The sequence below is a fragment of the Hippocampus guttulatus genome, chromosome 22 (genome assembly GCF_054856545.1).
Source record: "Hippocampus guttulatus isolate MCC_2025c chromosome 22, RoL_Hgut_1.0, whole genome shotgun sequence".
NCBI lineage: Eukaryota > Metazoa > Chordata > Actinopteri > Syngnathiformes > Syngnathidae > Hippocampus > Hippocampus guttulatus.
In genome coordinates, this window is record NC_141282.1 from 541,505 (window position 1) to 557,567 (window position 16,063).

General features: G+C 47.3%; 1 protein-coding gene across 1 annotated transcript; it reads left to right on the top strand.

The window, feature by feature from the left end:
- Positions 1–2,224: 2,224 nt before the first annotated feature.
- LOC147185900 (uncharacterized) lies at positions 2,225–15,528 on the top strand. Its single transcript, XM_086103861.1, has 2 exons — positions 2,225–2,869; positions 15,523–15,528. The coding sequence occupies exons 1-2, from the start codon at positions 2,225–2,227 to the stop codon at positions 15,526–15,528; spliced, it is 651 nt and encodes a 216-aa protein (XP_085959987.1).
- The last annotated feature ends 535 nt before the right edge of the window (positions 15,529–16,063 follow it).

The following is a 16,063-nucleotide window of genomic DNA, read 5'->3' on the forward strand; positions in this document are numbered from 1 at the left end:
AATAATAATAATAATAATAATACATTTTATTTATAAGCGCCTTTCAGACACCCAAGGACACTTTACAATAACAAAAAACACAAAACAATACGGGTTGAGCAGCGGCAGCCAAAACGCGTCAGCGTTCACTCAACCCGAAGGTCAGAAAGAAACCACAGGGGAGGGAGAGAGGGAGAAAAAAAACACGCTCGAACTACCCTCATTTTGAGGATAATTTGAGTGAGGCAAAAAAAAATCCTGCACAAGCATATGACAGTTACAACAGGTCACAAGACATAAACAATGAAGACGGTGAAACAAGGGAATGTATGAGGGAGTGGGTGATGGTGGGGTACTAGCTTCCGTGCATATTTTCATCAGGGGAAGGTCGAGATAGCAGATGTTGTTTTGGTAGCAGGCTGCCCAAGAATTTAAGACAGCCTTGAGTCCGTGGCTTATGTCTCTTTAGTGGCGTCGATCAGCCAAATCCATGATTTCAGTCAGGAATTGAACACGGATTCCAGTTTTCTCCAAGTTGTTGTCCATCCTGCTGTGACGCTCCAAACCCGCAACAGTTTGTGGTTGAGCACAGTCTGAGTCTGAGTGTTGGACATCCGCGTTATGCCATCCTTAGACCGGCAGCCTCGTCCAATAGAGCCGCTCCCGTCGGTTGAATTTTCGATAGATCGAGAAACTGCTCACACCAAACAGCAGCATACCTGTTATCGGAAGGCCGAAAATGTAGATGTCGTCCAAATCCTCAACGGACAGTGTTGACAGGCACACCATTCTCTGCTTCCTCCAAGGATCTAGGGTGTACCCAGCAGCAAAAGTCCCAGAGGGGCAAGTAGGCTCCCCACTGCCTGCTCTTCTCATCGAGAAAATGTTGTCGATGGCATTGAGAGACCAGCCAACCAATTCCATGTTTGTTTTTAGGATGAAAATACGACAGGAGGCTAGGAAAAGTCAGACAAAAGACAGCACAAGGACTGAGTGGCGAGCAGGGAAGGGTGGGGGACAGCGCAGAAAGCAAAAGCGTCCGCCTTTGTCGAGAGCCAAGCAAGAAGTCCTTTGCCACAGTACATGTATCACAATACCACTGATAGTTACATATTACATATCAAATAGAATCATGTTTATGCCTGCTTCAATCAAAAGGTACAACAGATGGACACGTTAGTCAAGGCACAACACACAAAGACAATCCTGTCCAGAATTGTACACTCATCACCAGGTTTTGAAGTCAGGTAATCTATTGGACAAGTAGCACCAAGGATCGTGAATTTCTGTCGCACAGTTCCTATTAGACGCTCCACATGAATCCTGACATTGGCTATTTTCCTTGTCGATTCAACTTCAGTCGCACTCAGCTGTGTTTTCCCTTTCACGAAAGCTGGATATTTAACTTCTGCTCCCACAAGTGCTACCACTTCCTGAATGTCAAATCCTCTGTCTGCTAGTATGAGATCTCCATTTATAAGGTTATTCAAAAATTCGTTATTTTTCGTCGAAAGCCGATTTGGTCGAGAACAGAGACGTTCAAAAACCTAAGTTTGACTGTACATCGGAAGCAGGAGAGGTGAGTTTAAGCACAGTAGTTCAACACAAAACACCACGAGATGTCGATAAAAGGTAAAGTTCTGCAGTTGCACAGGAAACTATCGGTAATAGCCTGAGCATTAAATTCATTTTTTGTTTGTTTTTTAACACACGTATTGCAAAGCGTGAACATATGTAATGTAAGTTATGATATGTTATAATATTAATTACTATCATTTTATGTTGGAGCATCATATTATTTCATGTCAAGCATACCTAAATTATATTCTGTTGTTTAATAATTGCTTCGACATGTTTTTTGTTGATAGCGTCTGATTGGCTGGAGAAAAGAAAAGCAGGAAGTGTTTTAGTTGTGCGTGTTTCGATCGTGCTGCAGTGCAGACGTTGTTGTTGTTTTTCTCCCTTCAATAAAACTGCGTTCAAATGGAATCTGTGGTAATAGCTGTTATGCTTTTACTTTGAAAGCCCAACAGTATGGATGCCCGGGAAAAATGTTGTTAGCTTAGGAAGCCTAGGAAGACGTGTGTGCGACGACTGCTAGAGCCAAGTCGAGAATAAACTATTGTTTGCTTGAAACCGACTGCATTTTATTTACCCACATTACGACATGGTGTCAGAAGTCGGACAGCGGTAAGAAGAGCACGAAGAGCAACTTTTGGAGCTGAAAAAAAATTAAATAAAAACGATGTCCGAAGACGGCAACAACGAGGCCGCAGCAGCGCCGCGGCAGCAACAAACTCCTCAGATCCGGACGAATGCCAACTTTCCTCCGAGCGCTACGTTCTCCATACAACCACCGGAAGCATTTGACTTCTCAAAGCCTCAAAATTGGGAATGGTGGATACGCAGGTTCGAGAGATTCAGACTGGCCAGCAACCTTCATCTTAGCACAGATGCTAACCAGGTGAACACGCTAATTTACTGCATGGGGGATGAAGCAGACGACATCCTGCGAGGGCAAGATTTAACCGACGCACAGAGACAGCAATACACCTCGGTAAAGAACCTCGAAACGTACTTTGTACCCAGAAGGAATGTGATATATGAGAGAGCTAAATTCAATCAGAGAGTGCAGCAACCAGGCGAGGCTGTTGACGTATTCATTACTACACTGTATACTCTGGCAGAAAACTGCAAATACGGAGCACTCCGCGACGAGTTGATAAGGGACCGCATCGTGGTGGGGCTGAAAGACACCAGTTTATCTGAGAGGATGCAACTAGACGCAGATTTGACGCTGGAAAAAGCAGTCAACATGGCAAGACAGTCAGAAATAATTAAAAAGCAGCAAAACGACCTCAGAGGAGGAGGCATGATGGACATTGATGCAGTAACAAAAGGAAGAAAACAAAAACCATGAATACACAAGACCCCTGAACACCCAAAGCACTCATCAGCAAAGCCACAGCCATCATCATCGGATGGTCAGGCATGCTACAGATGTGGAGAGTCATCCGGTCATGCCAAAGCACAATGCCCAGCTAGAGATGTCACATGTCACGCATGTGGAAAGCGAGGCCATTACAGCAAAGTTTGTTAGTCTACCAAAACAGTACATGTTGTAGAGACAGACTGCAATGAGGACACTCCCTTATTCCTCGGTAGATGCAGGATTAGACCCATGGTTTGCAGATTTGACTATTAGAAACCATCCATCCATCCATCCATCCATCTTCTACCGCTTATCCGGGGCCGGGTCGCGGGGGCAACAGCTTTAGCAGGGAAGCCCAATCTTCCCTCTCCCTAGCTACTTCTTCCAGCTCTCCCCGGGGGATCCCGAGGCGTTCCCAGGCCAGCTGGGTGACATAGTCACTCCAGCGTGTCCTGGGTCTTCCTCGGGGTCTCCTCCCGGTGGGACATGCCCGGAACACCTCACCAGGGAGGCGTTCAGGAGGCATCCGAATCAGATGCCCAAGCCACCTCATCTGGCTCCTCTCGATGTGGAGGAGAAGCGGCTCGACTCTGAGCCCCTCCCGGATGACCGAGCTTCTCACCTTATCTCTAAGGGAGAGCCCGGACACCCTGCGGAGAAAACTCATTTCGGCCGCTTGTATCCGGGATCTCGTTCTTTCGGTCACGACCCATAGCTCGTGACCATAGATGAGGGTTGGAACGTAGATCGACCGGTAAATTGAGAGCTTCGCCCTTTGGCTCAGCTCCTTCTTCACCACGACAGACCGATACAACGTCCGCATCACAGCAGACGCTGCACCGATCCGCCTGTCGATCTCTCGCTCCCTCCTGCCCTCACTCGTGAACAAGACCCCAAGATACTTAAACTCCTCCACTTGGGGCAAGATCTCTCCCCCGACCCGGAGGGGGCACTCCACCCTTTTCCGACTGAGGACCATGGTTTCAGATTTGGAGGTGCTGATTTTCATCCCAACCGCTTCACACTCAGCTGCGAAACGCTCCAGTGAGAGTTGGAGAGCCCCGTTTGAAGGAGCCAACAGCACCACATCATCTGCAAAAAGCAGGGATGCAATACTGAGGCCACCAAAACGGACGCCCTCAACGCTTCGGCTGCGCCTAGAAATTCTGTCCATAAAGATTATGAACAGAATCGGCGACAAAGGGCAGCCTTGGCGGAGTCCTACCCTCACTGGAAACGATTCCGACTTACTGCCGGCAATGCGAACCAAACTCTGACATCGGTGGTATAGTGACCGAATAGCCCGTATCAGGGGGTTCGGTACCCCATACCCACGAAGCACCCCCCACAGAACTCCCCGAGGGACACGGTCAAACGCCTTCTCCAAGTCCACAAAACACATGTAGACTGGTTGGGCGAATTCCCACATACCCTCGAGGACCCTGCTAAGGGTGTAGAGCTGGTCCACTGTTCCACGGCCGGGACGAAAACCACACTGCTCCTCCTCAATCTGAGGCTCGACTTCCTGACGGACCCTCCTCTCCAGCACCCCTGAATAGACCTTACCAGGGAGGCTGAGGAGTGTGATCCCTCTGTAGTTGGAACACACCCTCCGGTCCCCCCTTTTAAAAAGAGGGACTACCACCCCGGTCTGCCAATCCAGAGGCACTCTCCCCGTTGACCACGCGATGTTGCAGAGGCGTGTCAACCAGGACAGCCCCACAACATCCAGAGCCTTGAGGAACTCCGGGCGGATCTCATCCACCCCTGGGGCCCTGCCACCGAGGAGCTTTTTAACCACATCGGTGACTTCAACCACAGAGATAGGAGAGCCCACCTCAGGGTCCTCAGACTCTGCTTCCTCCAAGGAAGACGTGTTGGTGGAGTTGAGGAGGTCTTCGAAGTACTCTGCCCACCGGTTCACAACGTCCCGAGTCGAAGTCAGCAGTGCCCCATCCCCACTGTACACAGTGTTAGTGGTGCACTGCTTCCCCCTCCTGAGACGTCGGATGGTGGACCAGAATTTCCTCGAAGCCGTCCGGAAGTCGGCTTCCATGGCCTCACCGAACTCTTCCCACGCTCGGGTTTTTGCCTCGGCGACCACCGAAGCTGCGTTCCGCTTGGCCAGTCGATACCCGTCAGCTGCCTCTGGGGTCCCACAGGCCATAAAGGCTCGATAGGACTCCTTCTTCAGCTTGACGGCATCATCCCTTACTGCTGGTGTCCACCAGCGAGTACGAGGGTTGCCGCCACGACAGGCACCAACCACCTTACGGCCACAACTCAGATTGGCCGCCTCAACAATAGAGGCACGGAACATGGTCCACTCGGACTCAATGTCCCCCGTCTCCCCCGGAACATGGGAAAAGCTCTGTCGGAGGTGGGAGTTGAAACTCCTTCTGACAGGGGATTCTGCCAGACGCTCCCAACAAACCCTCACAATACGTTTGGGTCTGCCAGGACGGACCGGCATCTTCCCCCACCATCGGAGCCTACTCACCACCAGGTGGTGATCAGTTGACAGCTCCGCCCCTCTCTTCACCCGAGTGTCCAAAACATGCGGCCGCAAATCCGATGATACAACCACAAGGTCGATCATCGAACTACGGCCTAGGGTGTCCTGGTGCCAAGTGCACATATGGACACCCTTATGTTTGAACAAGGTGTTCGTTATGGACAATCCGTGGCGAGCACAGAAGTCCAATAACAAAACACCACTCGAGTTCTGATCGGGGGGGCCGTTCCTCCCAATCACGCCCCTCCAGGTCTCACTGCCATTGCCCACGTGAGCATTGAAGTCCCCCAGCAGAACAAGGGAGTCCCCAGCAGGAGTACTCTCCAGCACACCCTCCAAGGACTCCAAAAAGGGTGGGTATGCTGAGCTGCCGTTTGGTGCATATGCACAAACAACAGTCAGGACCCGTCCCCCCACCCGAAGGCGGAGGGAAGCAACCCTCTCGTCTACCGGTGTGAACCCCAATGTACAGGCACTGAGCCGGGGGGCAATGAGTATGCCCACACCTGCTCTGCGCCTCTCACCATGAGTAACTCCAGAGTGGAAGAGAGTCCAACCCCTCTCGAGAGAACTAGTACCAGAACCCAGGCTGTGTGTGGAGGCAAGTCCGACTATATCCAGTCGGAACTTCTCTACCTCACACACCAGCTCGGGCTCCTTCCCTGCCAGAGAGATGACATTCCATGTCCCAAGAGCTAGCTTCTGCAGCCGAGGATCGGACCGCCAGGGTCCCCGCCTTTGGCTGCCGCCCAGCTCGCATTGCACCCGACCCCTTTGACCCCTCCCACGGGTGGTGAGACCATGAGAAGGGGGACCCACGTTGCCTCTTCGGGCTGAGCCCGGCCGGGCCCCATGGGTGTAGGCCCGGCCACCAGGCGCTCGCCAACGAGCCCCACCTCCAGGCCTGGCTCCAGAGGGGGGCCCCGGTGACCCGCGTCCGGGCAAGGGAAACTGAGATCCTTTAATTTTTTTTATCATAAGGGGTCTTGGAGCCGTGCTTTGTCTGGTCCCTCACCTAGAACCTGTTTGCCATGGGTGACCCTGCCAGGGGCATAAAGCCCCAGACAACTTAGCTCCTAGGATCATTGGGACACACAAACCCCTCTACCACGGTAAGGTGACGGCTCACGGAGAGGACTATTAGAAACCACAAAGTAAAATTTAAGATTACCACAGGAGCTGACGTCTCAGTTATTCCGGCCCATATCGACCATGCCATTACAGAGGGCGCCTCTCAGTTAGTCGGAACCGACAGACCACTATTTGGCCCAGGTCGAATGCCCCTATCTGTGTTAGGCAGATACAGTGAGCAACTATGCAAGGGGGAGCGAGTGATACAAGAAGAGATTTATGTTGTCAATTACTTAAGTGTAGCCTTGTTAAGCAGACCAGCAAGCGTTAAGCTTAAACTAGTCTACAGATCAGACACCATAGACAAGTCTGAAATGGAAGACGCCTACCCAAAAGTGTGTCAGGGTTTAGGAATGATGCAGCAGCCATACACTATCAAGCTCAGGCCAGACGCCATTCCCTACTCCTTGACCACACCAAGACGAGTCCCTATCCCTTTACTTGGAAAAGTGAAAGAGGAGCTCAAGCGAATGGAAGATATTGGTGTCATATCCAGAGTGGAAGAGCCAACGGACTGGTGTTCCGACATAGTTCCTGTGCCCACAAAGAACGGCTCAGTGTGCATCTGCGTCGACCTCACACGCCTCAACGAAGCAGAGAGAGATACATACTGCCGTCTGTGGAGCAGACTATCGGCTCCCTGGCAGGAGCTAAGGTCTTCAGCAAATTGGATGCCAATAGAGGATTCTGGCAAATCCCGTTGTCCTCTGAATTGTCATTATACACCACATTCATAACTCCCTTTGGCCGCTTCCGCTTTATCAGATTGCCCTTCGGCATTGCGTCAGCCCCAGAACATTTTCAGCGACGCATGTCCATGATCACCTCCTTTTTACTAGTCGGTGTTTACATTGCGCCACAAGCTAACACGGCGATACAAACGCTAGCCGAACAAGTCAACAAACTCGAACTAAAATACCCAGAGTCACCCCTGATCATTTTGGGCGATTTTAATCGAGCACATCTTAACCGTGAACTTCCCAGATATAAGCAGCACATCGACTGTTTCACCAGAGAAGGCAACATTCTAGACCACTGCTATACAACAATCAAAAATTCATACCGATCGGTCGCCCGTGCAGCTTTGGGTCTTTCTGACCACAATTTAATCCACTTAATACCTACATACAGATAGAAACTCAAATGTGTTAAACCAGTTGTTAAGACTGTAAAAAAATGGACAGATGAAGCAAAGCTAGCTCTACAAGAATGCTTAGACTGCACTGATTGGGGCGTCTTTGAAACTTCAACGGGCACACTGGATGAATACACAGACACTGTAACATCATACATCAGTTTCTGTGAGGACATGTGTGTACCAACGAAGTCCTTCCGCTCCTTCAACAATAACAAGCCATGGTTTACTCCCAAACTCAGGCAACTCAGGAAAGAGAAAGAGGCTGCATTTAGAAGTGGAGATCGGGCACTGTACAAACACGCCCGAAACCAATTGACAAAGGAAATTAACATCGCTAAGAGAAGCTATGCAGAGAGGCTGAAAAAGCAGTTCTCTGCTAACGACTCTGCATCTGTATGGAATGGCCTGAAAGCAATCACTAACTATAGAATGCCACCCCCCCAAACAGTGAACAATAAGGGTCTTGCTAATGAACTAAACATGTTTTTCTGCCGATTTGAAAAGGACACCCCCATTTCCCACACACACCCACCTCTCCCAGAAACCACTCTACCTACCCCCCCCCCCCCCCCCATCCTTTTTTTCTCCACTACAGATCCACGAACAGGACGTGAGACGGCTCTTCAAGCAGCAGAAGATCAAGAAAGCTGCGGGGCCCGACAAAGAGTCCCCCTCCTGCCTGAAAGTCTGCGCTGACCAGCTGGCTCCGGTCTTCACACAAATCTTCAACAGATCCCTGGAGATGTGTGAGGTCCCATCCTGCTTCAAACAGTCTACCATCATCCCAGTTCCCAAGAAATCGGCAACATCGGAACTGAACGACTATAGGCCTGTCGCCCTGACGTCTGTGGTCATGAAGTCCTTTGAACGCCTTGTGCTGAACCACCTAAAGAACGTCACTGGACCCCTGCTGGACCCTCTCCAGTTTGCCTACCGGGCAAACAGGTCTGTGGAAGACGCAGTCAACATAGGTCTGCACTACATCCTCGAGCACCTCGACAGCACAGGGACCTACGCAAGGATTCTGTTTGTGGATTTCAGCTCTGCGTTCAACACCATCATCCCGGAACTCCTCACCCCCAAACTTCTCCACCTCGGTGTGTCCCCTACGATCTGCCAGTGGATCCTCAGCTTCCTGACGGGACGGACACAACAGGTGAGACTGGGAGCAACAACATCAACAATACGCACCACCAGCACTGGAGCCCCACAGGGATGTGTCCTCTCTCCACTGCTCTTCTCTCTCTACACAAACGATTGCACCTCAACAGATCCAGCTGTCAAACTCATAACGTTTGCAGACGACACCACGGTCATCGGTCTCATGACCATGGCCTGATGGCCACAAATGGCCTGACAGCAGCAAGCTGACAGCTCCAGTTAAGGCTTACTGGCCTGATAGAGCCTTGCTTACAGTACACGATGGGCTACTGCTCAGAGGCTCCAGACTAGTTATTCCCACAGCAATGCGCAATTCTGTCCTCGACGCAATACATGAGGGACACCAGGGGGTGACCAAGTGCTGGGAGCGGGCCAGAGAGGCGGTATGGTGGCCAGGATTGAGCAGCCAACTAAACGAGCTGGTGAGAAATTGCACCACATGCATCAAAGAGCGTGCCAACCCTGTGGAGCCGTTGATAGCCGGTGAACTCCCACAGAGACCTTGGCAAAAAGTAGGTTCTGCTCTATTCTCACTCGACCACGAGACCTACCTGCTAGTAGTGGACTATTATTCTAGGTTTGTAGAGATTGCCAAACTAACTCCCACTCGATCTCAGAATATTATTGTGCATCTCAAATCGATATTTGCTAGTCACGGAGTGCCTGAAATCTTTGTTTCAGACAATGCCCCTCAATACTCCAGTCGAGAGTTCAAGGACTTTGCTGCAGCCTACAGGTTCACCCACACTACTAGCAGCCCTGGGTTTGCTCAGAGTAACGGGGAGGCGGAGCGTCACGTGCAGACTGTGAAAAAGCTGCTAAAGAAGGCTCAGGATCCGTATCTGGCTCTTTTGGCGTATAGAGCTACACCGATCGCAAACAGGTCCTGTCCTGCACAACTCCTCATGGGCAGAAGACTGCACACCCCAATGCCCCGTAATCCTTCTCTTCTCGACCCAGAGCTTCCGGACGGCAATGTCGTTGCAGCGAAAGAAAGGGAGAAGAGAGGTAAAGACACTGCAAGTTTCAACGACAGACACCGTGTGAGCGGTCTGAGTCAACTCACTCCAGGACAACCAGTGTAGATCACTGATGCAAAGTCTCAAGGCACAGTGGTTTCCTCCCACTCAACCCCACGTTCATACGTCGTGGAGAGCCCTTCAGGCACCCTCAGGAGGAATAGACACCATCTTGTCCCTTTTCCAGAGACTGTTCGACACACACCTAACACACTGACACCCAGCACTGCACCACAACCAAATGAGCCTACAGTGGGTTCTCCAGAACGCCCCACATCACGTCCAGCACCGCCCGAGGGCCACACAACCATCCGTCACACACCTGTCCTTACACACACACAGGGTCATACCACGAGGTGTGGCAGAGTGGTGCGAGAACCTCACAGACTGGACTTGTGAACTGTGGGGGGGGGGGGGGGGGGTTGTGAAAAAAAAAAGGTGAAACAGACGGATTGTTGAATATCCAAAGTTGTGGAAAAGTATGTTTGTTGAATATCCAGAATTTGGTTAACAATATTTGCTTCCACAGATACTGTTTGTCTGTTCAGTGTTCTTGAAAGGGAGATGTGGTAATAGCTGTTATGCTCTACTTTGAAAGCCCTAACAGTATGGATGCCGGGGAAAAATGTCGTTAGCTTAGGAAACCAAGGAAGACGTGTGTGCAACGACTGCTCGAGCCAAGTCGAGAATAAACTATTGCTTGCTTGAAACCGACTGCATCTTATTTACCCACATTACGACAGAATCCATCTCTCCTTTTGCCGTTCATAAAGTAGACCCATCCATGAAAAACAACAAACCCCTCAATTTACACGCGCCCACGCGCACGCACACGCAATCCCGGAGCGAGACCAGAACTCGGGCACACACCACCACCTGGGCTATCCAAGCACAGTCCAGATACAGATACTGACCTGAACAAAAATATTTTTCTGAGCTTTATATTTTGTTCAAGACAATACATCATGTAATGGAAAATAATATATTAGCATACACCAGCATAATGTTTTTGTTGTTTATTGTGGCCACCTGCTTTTCAGCAAAGAATCTTTCACTGAAGATTCTCTGTGAAACCAGAGCAAAACCACCTTCACTGAGAAGAGACCAAAAAACAATTTCTTTTTCATACTGTTTTATTGCCTTGCCTAACTGCTAAAAACTCCACCACAATTTTCAGATCATACAATAATTTTCGTGCAATATTAATCATGAAAATTTCATGTACAGTACCTGTAAATATAGGCAGGCATACATAATAACATAATTTAGAAAATGTTTGTACCCTGGTTCAAATTTTTATTTCACTGTAGAATCCCTGGATATTTTGTCTTGTATTTCTGAATACAGGATCAATGCTTCAATATGTATGAGGAACTTCAGGCCAAGTGTATAGTTTCAGATGATCAACCATGTTTATTTGTTCATTGTTGTGGCATTAATTATTATGATTTTTTTATGATTTATTTTTATTAATATGGGTATTTGGTAACAACTAAAATGTTCTTATTTTAAAAAATCATTACAAATTTATTTGTATTTTAGGACTTTACTTTTGTAGTCGCTGCAATCAGTTTTTTTCTTTGCTTGTGTACGCAAAAAAACATTTCAAGATACAAAAAAAAAAAATCTTCCAGAACCAATTAACCCAGGAATTAATTAATTGGTTTTTCCCAGTAATTAAGGTCTCCAAAAAGTACAAAGACCAAAGTAAGCCATGGATAACAAAAGCCATAGAAAATGCATGTAAAAAGAAAAACAATTTATACAAATTGTTTCTAAAATTCAGAACCAAAGAAGCTGAAACAAAATATAAGACCTATAAAAACAAATGAGTAAATATTATAAGAACTAGGAAGAGAGACCATTTTCATGCATTATTAGAGCAAAATAAAAGCAACACTCAAGAAATATGGAAAATATTACATCATGTAATTAGAAATATCTCTAAAAAAGCAGATTATCCGGAGTACTTTATGAAAGCGAAAAATACCATTATTGAGGAAACTGCAGAAATAGCAAAGGAATTTAAAGAGTATTTTGTTAATATCGGCAGTAACTTAGCAAAACAAATTCCTGATCCAATAAATTCTTTCGAAATAGATAAATACATAGAAAAAAACTCTTCCACAATGTTTCTTACTGCTGTGAATCATAATGAAATATTAAACATTGTAAAAACATTTAAAAGTAAAACGTCAACTGATTGCTTTAATATTGATATGACAATAGCAAAACAGATTATAGAATTCATAGTGCGACCTTTTACATACATATGCAACCTGTCATTCAAAGCATCCTTGACCGGGGTAGATACCCCGGTCAAGGATGACGCCTCGTACTGATGTCCAAAAACGTTTAATCGTGGAACACTGTGAAAACTAAAACACATTTCAAACAACATCAAAATTACAATATCTTTAACAAGACATTAAAATAAATAAACACAAAATGACATACCGCGTGCACCTTGGTAAACCGAAAGTAGATCAGATTAAATTGAATAAATAAATAAATAAAAATTGAAGCTCTGTCTCTGTCTCTCTCTCAAGTTGTCTTCTCGATCTTTCTCTCATTCCTCGCTAGCCACGGCACGTGACCCGGAAGTGATTCTTAACACATTCCAAATAACATATTCAGAGGATTTAAAGAAAAAACAAATATAAAAATTCACATAGAAATATAAAATACTTTTGCAAAACAACAAGCCTAAAATAAATTGTATTTTCGTTGTCATGGCGCCAACAACTCAGTCATGGCGCCAGTTATACTCCCACCAAATTACTGTTGGTGTAACATTTGTAAATGAAAAATTACTTTACACTCTTGAAAATAATCAACAGTAATTTCACCCTTGTTCTGATGTGTCCTTAATAAACGAGACAAATTTAATGTCATTCAAACAAACAATGGAATTTACATATTCTAAAAAAATTGGCCTATTCTAGATTGAATATTTGACACCTTAACTTAGAAATATGTTTCATCAGCATCTGATGCTTTCTCCCTAGTTACCTTAACTAGAACCACTAACTTCTGGACAGCTCTTTGAACGACGGAAGGCTTATTGAGGCTCTCTACCTTCTTCCTAACTTCTCCCTTTCTTCCTAATTTTCGTTCTCCTATGTAAAGTTACTTTTCTCACTTGTCCGTCTTCATGTTGACAGTCATAACGGAGAGTCCATCCATCCATCCATTTTCCGAACCGCTTGATCCTCACTAGGGTCGCGGGGGGTGCTGGAGCCTATCCCAGCCGTCTTCGGGCAGTAGGCGGGGGACACCCTGAATCAGTCGCCAGCCAATCGCAGGGCAATAACGGAGAGTCTTGAATTTCAAATTTGCTTGCAGACTCAGTTGATTTTGTTTTGTTTCGTTTTCTGTGTCAATGTAGTGCCACTGATTTGCATCACTATTTTCTTGGATTCTCTGGGCCCGACTTGCGACGAAAACATGGAATCGCTTGGCTTCATTTTTAATATACTCCAGAACCACCCTCGCTTTGCCAATCGTGTCTGGTATAAAACATCTTGGACTCTCACTTTTATCAAGGTTCTCCAAATCCTCTAGCCAAGTCTCCCACCTTAACTTCAAGTCCATAGGTAGTGGATTGTCCCATCCTGTACCACCCTCACGCATCTCTTGTCGTATCCACTTTCCATCAAAGATGAATGGGGCTAGAAAACCAAGAGGGTCGTACGAAGAAGCTACAACGGCAAGAGTCTCTCTTTGTGTCGGGGGTCTTTTGTTCTTGAAGGAGAAACTGTCACCTTTGATCTTCCAACTTTTTTCATGCGCTCTTTGCACTGTTAATTCATCAGGCCTGAAATCATCATTCTTTGCGTCCTCAGCACATTCTACTACATCGATTGAATTGAGCATTTCTAGATTGTTGGAAAGGAATTTGTGGAAGTTTATGTCTCCTCTTGCACACGGAGGTTGGGCTTCTTTCATAAGATCTTTCACCTCCGCAACTGACTCCACGCTTATGAGTCTGTCATCAACACAGAAATTCTTATTCATGAAACTAGCTGCATTGGGGAACTGTTTCTCATTATGGATGGCAAGACATATCCTTGGCTCTCGACGAAGGCGGACGCTTTTTGCTGAGCTCATGCCCCTCAACCCCCACCCTCTCCTTGCTCGCCACTTAGTCTTTGTGCTGTCTTTGTCTAACTTTTCCTAGCCTCCTACCGTATTTTCATCCGAAGAACTAACCATGGAATTAGTTGGCTGGTCTCTCGATGCAATCGACAAAATTTTTTCGACGAAAAGAGCAGGCAGTGGGGAGCCTGCTTGCCCCTCGGGGACATTTGCTGCCGGATACGCCCTTGATCCATGGAGAAAGTGGAGAATGGTGTGCCTGTCAATACTGTCCGTTGAGGATGTGGAGGACATCTACATTATCGGCCTTCTGATAGCAGGTATGCTGCTGTTTGGTGTTAGCAGCTTCCTGTTTTATCGCAAAATTCAACCGACGGGAGCGGCTTTATTGGAAGTGAAGAAGCTGCCGGTCATTCTGTATGGTTTGGCGCGAATGTCCAACACTCAGACTCAAGCGGTGACTGAGCTCAACTGCAATATAGATGCGGTTTTGGAGAGACTACGTACGATCGACAACAACATGGAGAAGTTGGAATCCGCGCTGCGGAAAGAGATTGCGGATTTGGCTGATCGGTGCCAGTGAAGAGATACAGGCCACGGACTCAAGGCTGTCTGAAATTGTTGGCGGCCGTCCCTCCAAAACAAACAACACTATCTGGACCCTTTCCCCTGGATGGAAGTTTGCATGGAAGCTAGTGCCCCCCCACCATCACCCCCCTCCTTCTCGGCCATGGACTGATAAACCGGGACTGTCTTCATGATGAGCAGACCTCGACCAAGCAGCTATGACCTGTACACGCATACACATACACAACTGGACAATCACACGCGCATACACATCCTTATTATCACCGTCTTTATCGCTCCGATTCTTTTCCCCCCGTGACGTAGTATTATCAGCAGAGCGCTCGGTGACCATGCAGCTGGTCAGTTAAGCTGCGTCGCGGTCGCCCCCCCCCCCCCCCCTTCCCATCCATCCGCCCTCTCATTACATGTTATGTCTTGTGACTTGTTGTAACTGTCATATGCTTATTTATGTGGTTGGGTCTTTTTTTATCCTGGACTTAAATTATCCTCAGAAGAGGATAGTTCGAGCGTGGGTTTTTTTCCCTCTCCCTGCCCAGTGTTTTCCTTTCTGAACTCTGACTGTAAATTTCCCCATTGCGGGACAAATAAAGGATATCTTATCTTATTCCATGGCATCGTTGGCACAGCTAAGGGAAGATGACACTCCAAATAAGTGCACCTCCTTCCGGTATTCTACGAATTTCGAGTTGGAGTCTACGTTCTCTGCATCATCATCTTTCAAAGCACTCTTCATAAACTTCAGACAGTCACTTCTGAACTTGTCCTCTCTGTCCAGCTTTCTTTTAAATCGTTTCTGTCGTGTCAAAGCCAGCACTTTGTTGTCTGGGAGGTGAGGTTGTGCTTTGAAAGGAACAGGCATTTCACAATGGCCGCGCTCATTTTGTTGGAGGCCTCCTTTTAAGACTTGCTGAAAGAGAATGTCGTCTTGAGATATCCCTTTTTCCCTGCTTTGTGTCTGCAGGATTAGACTTCAGAACTTCAATGATGGCTGATGGTGTTTTGGGTGGTAACTCTTTGACAGATACTCGAAGACAAAGACTTGTCACATCTCCTGCAGTTACACATTGTACTGCTCTTCCTACAATACTCCAGCCGAGATCAGTTCTGACAGCATAAGGCTCATAGTCACCTCCAGTAATGACCTCTCTTGGAATCAAGGCTCTGGAGCAGTCATAACCGATCAATAGTCCAACACTACAATCCATTGGTGGGTGTATCTCTTGGGTTATATCAACCAGATGTTTCCATGAAGTGGCTGTTTTGCGGGTAGGAATATGTTTGCGGTCAAAGGGAATGAAGTCTCTTGTGTAGGCTGGAGGTAGGTCAATGGAAATTTTTGAGGAAAACCCTCTTACTTTAAGTCCACAAACTCTTTCGCTCTTTATCACTGAGTCTTTTTCCATCATCATGGAGAGTTTCGGTTTAACTGGGTCCATGTCTACCTTAAGCTTTGCACATTATTCTTGATCGACAAACGTGTGGTTGCTTTGTGTGTCCAAGAG

Coding starts and splice junctions, on each gene's coding strand:
- LOC147185900 (XM_086103861.1), top strand. CDS start 2,225: ATGTCCGAAGACGGCAACAACGAGGCCGCAGCAGCGCCGCGGCAGCAA.